Raw genomic sequence first — 8,579 nt, forward strand, 5'->3', positions numbered from 1 at the left:
GTGGATAAATGCAAGTTCCTACTGTTGCTGTTGACAATGAGAATGCTGCCTCTCGTTCAACTTTAGTTTTGGAAACACGACCTTCCATCCTCATTTATATTGCCAGGTTACTGACAAATCAATTTAGCATATTAATACAATTCTTCAAATGAGACAATGCTATTGAATTATTCAACTAAAAGGATGACTCAATAAATCATAGTAATGTCATTAAGATTTGGAAAATGTTGAGACTGACGGCACTTGAGAGGGCATTCTTCATCTGTGGCTCTGCAAAGGGAATCTGGCCAGGTTTTTTAACCATTAAGTGCATTGCAGCCAAGTCCAATCCAGTACTAATAAAGATGCACACATACTCTCCAGCAGGAATCAATTGCAAGCACAACTGGAGCAATGGCCGAGTTATTTTCCCGTCCTTACCCGAGAAGCACCAAAAGCAACAGAAATGCCTTCATTGTTGCTCTAGCTAAGATTAGTTAACAATACAGACCAGAGATCAATCTAAGATCTTCTCCATTCACTAACATATCAGGCAACGCATTTATTGACAACCCAATATAAACAATTTTGAGGATGTAACTGATAAAATAGATAAGGGAGAACCAGTGGATGTGGTGTATTTGGACTTTCAGAAGGCTTTCGATAAAGTCCCGCATAAGAGATTAGCGTGTAAAGTTAAAGCACATGGGATTGGGGGTAAGGTACTGACTTGGATAGAGAACTGGTTGGCAGACAGGAAGCAAAGAGTTGGAATAAACGGGTCTTTTTCCGAGTGGCAGGCAGTGACTAGTGGGGTACCGCAGGATCGCTCCTAGGACCCCAGCTATTCACAATATATATTAATGATCTAGACGAGGGAACTAGATGTAATATCTCCAAGTTGCAGACGACACAAAGCTAGGTGGGCGTGTGCTGTGAGGAGGATGCCGAGAAACTCGAGTACGCTTTGGACATGTTGGGTGATTGGGCAGAAGCATGGCAGATGCAGTATAACGTGGATAAATGCGAGGTTATCCACTTTGGTGGCAAAAACAGGAAGGCAGATTATTATCTGAACGGCAATAGATTGGGAGAAGGGGAAGTGCAACGAGACCTGGGTGTCCTTGTGCACCAGTCACTGAAGGTAAGCATGCAGGTGCAGCAGGCGGTTAAGAAGGCAAATGGTATGCTGGCCTTCGTAGCGAGAGGGTTTGAGTACAGGAACAAGGATGTCTTGCTGCAGTTGTACAGGGCCTTAGTGAGACCACATCTTGAGTATTGTGTGCAGTTTTGGTCGCCTTATCTGAGGAAGGATGTCCTTGCCATGGAGGGAGTGCAGCAAAGATTCACCAGACTGATACCTGGGATGGCAGGAATGACGTATGAGGAGAGATTGGTTCGATTGGGCTTATACTCGCTGGGAGTTTAGAAGAATGAGAGGGGATCTCATTGAAACTTATAAAATTCTAACAGGACTAGACAGACTAAATGCAGGAAGGATGTTCCCGATGGCCGGGGAGTCCAGAACCAGGGGTCACAGTCTAAGGATAAGGGGTAAGCCATTTAGGACAGAGGAGGAAATTCTTCACCCAGAGAGTGGTGAACCTGTGGAATTCTCTACCACAGAAGGCAGTTGAGGCCAATTCATTAAATATATTCAAGAAGGAGTTACAGTAGATATATTTCTTAAGGCTAAAGGGATCAAGGGATATGGGGAGAAGGCAGGGATAGGGTACTGAATTTGGATGATCAGCCATGATCTCATTGAATGGCGGAGCAGGCTCGAGGGGCCGAATGGCCTACTCCTGCTCCTATCTTCTATGTTTCTATGTAACACAAAGGGATAAAAATTGGGTAGAGCCCCCTTTGGGGCCAGAGAGCAGCCAGCACCCCACGGGGGGGGGCTTCACGGGGGCCAGGGACAGCAATGGGGGCAGGTGCTGGCAGCCAGCCAGCAACAAAAATGGGCGCCCGCCAACTCCCCTTTAACTAGCGCCGCCCCGGCTACAGGTAGGCACCCCCCTGACCCCGGCGGACATAGCGTCTGGCGGTAAGTCGGGGGGGGGGGGGGGGGGGCGCCACCCAATATTACAGCTGGGGCGAGCAGGGCGCTGCGCACGGCGATAACATCATCGCCAGCGGTGCCGTGCCACACGGCACCAACGGTTAGCGCCGCCGCTAACCTCCCGCTGAATTTCGCGGGAGACGTTCGCGGCGCCGTGCCCAGACGCTAGTTGATTTGCACCCAGTTAGCGTTAACGGGAGGCGCAAATCAACCGAATTTAGCCCCCAAATATTTAGTTCCCAACCTTGGCCACTTCGCAACCACATCTCCGTTATGACGAATAGATGAAACCAGTTAATTTCTGTCCCCCACGTCATCAGCGAGCCCCCACCCTCCCCCACGTCAACAACCTCCCCCACGTCAACGTCCCCCACCCTATCAGCCTCCCCCACCCTCCCCGACATCATCAACAACACCCCCCACCCTCCCCCACATCATCAACAACCTCCCCCACCATCCCCCACGTCATCAACCTCCCCCACGTCATCAACCTCCCCCACCCTCCCCCACGTCAACAACCTCCCCCACGATATAGACAGGTTTAGTGAATGGGCAAGAACAAGTACTTTGGTTGGAAAAATAGAAAAGCAGAGTATTTTTTTTAAATGGTGAGAGATTGGGAAATGTTGGTGTTCAGCGGGACCTGGGTGTCCTTGTACACGAATCATTGAAAGTTAACGTGCAGGTACAACAAGCAATTAGGAAAGCAAATGGTATGTTGGCCTTTATTACAAGAGGATTTGAGTACAAGAGTAAAGACATCTTACTGCAATTATATAGGGCCTGGTGAGACCATGCCTGGAGTATTGTGCACAGCTTTGGTCTCCAAGGATATACTTGTCATAGAGGGAGTGCAATGAAGGTTCACCAGACTGATTCCTGGGATGGGGAGATTGTCCTATGAGGAGAGATTGAGTAGGCTAGGCCTATATTCTCTAGAGTTTAGAAGAATGAGAGATGATCTCATTGAAAGATACAAAATTCTTAAAGGGCTTGACAGGGTAGATGTAGGGAGGATGTTTTCCCTGGCTGGGGAGTCTAGAACCAGGGGTCACAGTCTCAGAATAAGGAGTCAGCCATTTCGGACTGAGATGAAGAGAAATTTCTTCCTCAGAGGGTGGTGAATCTTTGCAATTCTCTACCACAGAGGGCTGTGGAGGCTCAGTCGTTGAGTATATTCAAGACAGAGATTGATAGATTTTTGAATATTAAGGGTATCAAGGGATATGGGGATGGTGAAGGAAAGTGGAGATGAGGTAGAAGATCAGCCATGATCGTACTGAATGGCGGAGCAGGCTCGAAGAGCCAAATGGTCTACTCCTGCTCCAATTTCTTATGTTCTTATATTACCCCCCATATTAAAACCCCCCCTCCTCCCCATATTAACATGGACACCCCCCACCCTCCCCATATTAACATGGACACGCCCCACCCTCCCCATATTAACATGGACATCCCCCACCCTCCCCATAGAAACATAGAAGATAGGAGCAGGAGTAGGCCATTCAGCCCCTCGAGCCTGCTCCGCCATTCGATGAGATCATGGCTGATCATCCAAACTCAGTACCCCATACCTGCCTTCGCCCCATATCCCTTGATACCTTTAGCTCTAAGAAATATATCTAACTCCTTCTTGAATATATTTAAAGACTTGGCCTCAACCGCCTTCTGTGGTAGAGAATTCCACAGGTTCACCACTCTCTGGGTGAAGAAATTCTTCCTCATCTCTGTCCTAAATGGCTTACCCCTTATCCTTAGACTATGACCCCTGGTTCTGGACTCTCTGACCATCGGGAACATTCTACCTGCATCTAGTTTGTCCAGACCTGTCAGAATTTTATAAGTTTCGATGAGATCCCCTCTCATTCTTCTAAACTCCAGCGAGTATAAGCCCAACCGACCCAATCTCTCCTCATACGTCATTCCTGCCATCCCAGGGATCAGCCTTGTGAATCTTCGCTGAACTCCTTCCATGGCAAGAACATCCTTCCTCAGATAAGGTGACCAAAACTGCACACAGTACTCAAGGTGTGGTCTCACCAAGGCACTGTACAACTGCAGCAGGACATCCTTGCTCCTGTACTCAAACCCTTTTGCTATGAAGGCCAGCATACCATTTGCCTTCTTCACCGCCTGCTGCACCTGCATGCTTACCTTCAGCGACTGGTGCACAAGGACACCAGGTCTCGTTGCACTTCCCCTTCTCCCAATCTATTGCCATTCAGATAATAGTCTACCTTTCTGTTTTTGACACCAAAGTGGATAACCTCGCATTTATCCACGTTATATTGCATCTGCCACGCTTCTGCCCAATCACCCAACCTGTCCAAATCATCCTGGAGTTTCTCGGTATCCTCCTCGCAGCACACACGCCCACCCAGCTTTGTGCCGTCTGCAAACTTGGAGATATTACATCTAGTTCCCTTACCTAGATCATTAATGTATATTGTGAATAGCTGGGGTCCAAGGACCGATCCCTGCGGTACCCCACTAGTCACTGCCTGCCACTCGGAAAAAGACCCGTTAATTCCTACTCTCTGCTTTCTGTCCGCCAACCAGTTCTCTATCCAAGTCAATACCTTGCCCCCAATCCCATGTGCCTTAACTTTACACGCTAATCTCTTATGCGGGACCTTATCGAAATCCTTTTGAAAGTCCAAATACACCACATCTACTGGTTCTCCCTTATGTATTTTCCCAGTTACATCCATATTAACATGGACACCCCCCACCCTCCCCATATTAACATGGACATCCCCACCCTCCCCATATCAATATTGACACCCCCCTCCTCCCCATATTAATATTGACACCCCCCTCCGCCCCATATTAATATTGACACCCCCTCCTCCCCATATTAATATTGACTCGCCCCCCACATTAATATGGACACCCCCCATATAAACAATGACGCCCCCACCCTCCCCATATTAATATTGACACCCCCCACATTAATATGGACACCCCCCATATAAACAATGACGCCACCACCCTCCCCATGTTAATATTGACGCCCCACCCCCCCATATTAATATGGACACCCCCCCCACCCTCCCCATATTAATATGGACACCCCCCCACATTAATATGGACACCCCCCCCACATTAATATGGACACCCCCCCACATTAATATGGACACCCTCCCCCCACCCTCCCCATATTAATATGAACACCCCCCCCACATTAATATGGACACCCCTCCCCATATTAATATGGACACCCCCCCACATTAATATGGACACCCCCCCCACATTAATATGGACACCCCCCCCACATTAATATGGACACCCCCCCCACATTAATATGGACACCCCCCCACATTAATATGGACACCCCCCCCACATTAATATGGACACCCCCCCACATTAATATGGACACCCCCCCCACATTAATATGGACACCCCCCCCACATTAATATGGACACCCCCCCACATTAATATGGACACCCCCCCACATTAATATGGACACCCCCCCCACCCAATTCACAATTCACAATTCAAATCGCTTTATTGGCATGATAAGTTACATCTTATGTTGCCAAAGCATCAAAATACATTTATGGTTGAGCACATAAACGCAGTTCTGTTCATACAGTGTATAAACAGGTATATCCCTGAGTGTATAAATACACATTCGCATTGTTTATATATATTCATTTCTTAGTTTACTGGTTGTCCCTCTGTTCATGGCAAGCTGTAACATAGTGTGCCGCCAGTGTTACACAGCTTCTCTCCTCTCCCAGTAGGAATGGGAGTTTTTGGTTGTCATTCAGATTTCTGAATTCAGGGCATATTTGTGAGAATTTTTGGTAGAAATTCTCCCTGATGTCCTGATATTTTCCACAGGCTGTGAGGAAGTGCATCTCTGTCTCCACTACTCCCTGATTGCAGTGAGAGCATATCCTGTCTCCTCTTGGCAGCCTGGTCTGCCTTTTTCGATCGCTAGGCTATGTTCGCTAAGTCTGTACCTTGTCAAGGTTCTTCTCAGTTTGTTATCCTTTACCATGGTCAGGTAATCAGCTATGTTGTATTGTCTGTTTAGGGCCCTACATTAATATGGACACCCCCCCCCACATTAATATGGACACCCCCCCCCACACTCCCCATATTAATATGGACACCCCCCCACATTAATATGGACACCCCCCCCTCCCCATATTAATATGGACACCCCCCCCTCCCCATATTAATATGGACACCCCCCCTCCCCATATTAATATGGACACCCCCCCTCCCCATATTAATATGGACACCCCCCCCTCCCCATATTAATATGGACACCCCCCCTCCCCATATTAATATGGACACCCCCCCCTCCCCATATTAATATGGACACCCCCCCCTCCCCATATTAATATGGACACCCCCACCCTCCCCATATTAATATGGACACCCCCCCACACCATATTAATATGGGCACTCTCACACCCCCCCCCACATTAACATGGACACCCCCCCCACATTAACATGGACACCCCCCCCACATTAACATGGACACCCCTACCTCTCCTCCCCCCCGAGACTGAAGGCCTGTCCTCGGTTACCTGACATTAGACCAGGCGTACTGCAATGCGAGCTGGAAGTCAGGATTCTCCTCCGGGACCCCACTAACATATTTGATCAACTTCTTCAGATCCGTCTCGAATTTATCCCAATGCGCCATGTTTTTTTTATATAGCAGCAGCAGTCCGCCCCGCTTTCAACACACTGCCAGTTAGTTGAAGCCCGCCCGCCCGGCAATATTGGGGCCCGCTGCAGCACCGCCGGAAGTCCCAGCCCAGGCCTCCTGCCGACACTTCCGTTGGGCGCCGTTGCCAGGGAAACACCGCGGCCCCGATTCGGCAAACTGACGGTTTGAATTTTAATTCGAATTGATCCTTATTGCTAACCGTCAAGAGTCTTCCGATGGTCTCCAGCATTTTTTTCATGCAGCCGCTATATTTAAATGATTCATTTAACTCCATCGGTCCTTGCTCCACCTTAGCCTCTGCAACCTCCTCCACGCTTTACCACCCAGCCCGTGCCTTATTGGTGCTCTCTGCCTATCTTAGGTGTCAGCCGTGGCTCAGCTGGTAGCGCCCTTGTCTCGCAGTCAAAAAGGTTGTGGGTTCATAGTCCCCACTCCAGAGACTTTGAGCACAAAACAAAATCTAGGCTGACGCTCCAATGCAGTGCTGTGAAAGAAAAGAAAGACTTGCATTTATATAGCGCCTTTCACGACCCCCAGACGTCTCAAAGCGCTTTACAGCCAATGAAGTACTTTTTTGAAGTGGAGTCACTGTTGTAATGTGGGAAATGCGGCAGCCAATTTGCGCACAGCAAGTTCCCACTAACAGCAATGTGAAAATGACCAGATAATCTGTTTTTGTTATGGTGGTTGAGGGAGAAATATTGGCCAGGACACCGAGGATAACTCCCCTACTCTTCTTCGAAATAGTGGCATGGGATCTTTTACGTCCACCTGAGAGAGCAGACGGGGCCTCGGTTTAACGTCTCATCCGAAAGATGGCACCTCTGACAGTGCAGGACTCCCTCAGCACTGCACTGGAGTGTCAGCCTAGCTTTATGTGCTCATGGCCTTCTTTGATCTCACAAAGGCCTTCGACACTGTCAACCGTGAGGGATTATGGAGTGTCCTCCTCAAATTCAGCTGCCCTCCAAAGTTTGTCACTATCCTCCGCCGGCTTCACGACGACATGCAAGCCGTGATCCTGACCAACGGTTCCACCACAGACCCAATTCATGTACGAACCGGGGTCAAGCAAGGCAGTGTCATTGCACCAACGCTCTTCTCGATCTTCCTTGCTGCAATGCTCCATCTCACCCTCAGTAAGCTCCCCGCTGGAGTGGAGCTAATTTAAAGAACAAACGGGAAACTGTTCAACCTCTGTCGCCTCCAGTCCAGATCCAAGGTCCCATCCTCTGTCGTCAAATTACAGTATGCAGACGACGCGTCTGCGCTCACTCGGAGGTCGAACTCCAAACCATCGTCAACACCTTCACCGAAGCATACGAGAGCATAGGCCTTACACTAAACATCCGTAAGACAAAGGTCCTCTACCAACTACCCCCGCCACACAGTACTGCCCCCGATTATCAAAATCCACGACAAGGCCTTGGACAACATGGACTACTTTCCATACCTCAGGAGCCTACTGTCAACAAGGGCAGACATCAACGACGAAGTCCAATACCGCCTTCAGTGTGCCAGTGCAGCCTTCGGTCGCCTGAGGAAGAGAGTGTTTAAAGACCAGGACCTCAAACCCGGCACCAAGCTCATGGTCTACAGAGCAGCTGCTCTGCTGTATGCCTCAGAGACATGGACCATGTACAGCAGGCACCTCAAAGCACTGGAGAGGTACCACCAACGCTGCCTCCGCAAGATCCTGCAAATCCATTGGCAGGATAGGCGCACCAACGTCTGTTCTTGCTCAGGCCAACATCCCCAGCATTGAAGCTTTGACCACGCTCGATCAGCTCCGATGGACAGGTCACATTGTCCGCATGCCCGATACGAGACTCCCAAAACAAGCGC

At 49.1% G+C, this 8,579-nt stretch overlaps 1 protein-coding gene across 1 annotated transcript in view; it reads right to left on the reverse strand.

The window, feature by feature from the left end:
- tubgcp5 (tubulin gamma complex component 5) overlaps nucleotides 1–6,814 on the reverse strand; it is a 75,019-nt gene extending 68,205 nt beyond the window's left edge. The window contains exon 1 of the mRNA XM_085999574.1: nucleotides 6,589–6,814. Coding sequence (XP_085855700.1) covers nucleotides 6,589–6,707 — 119 coding nt within the window. The 5' untranslated portion in view covers nucleotides 6,708–6,814. The remainder of the gene's footprint in view (nucleotides 1–6,588) is intronic.
- Between the last annotated feature and the right edge of the window lie 1,765 nt (nucleotides 6,815–8,579).

This window comes from Somniosus microcephalus, chromosome 10 (assembly GCF_052327205.1).
Source record: "Somniosus microcephalus isolate GS21.2 chromosome 10, FLI_Smic_1.0, whole genome shotgun sequence".
In the NCBI taxonomy this organism is placed as follows: Eukaryota; Metazoa; Chordata; class Chondrichthyes; order Squaliformes; family Somniosidae; genus Somniosus; species Somniosus microcephalus.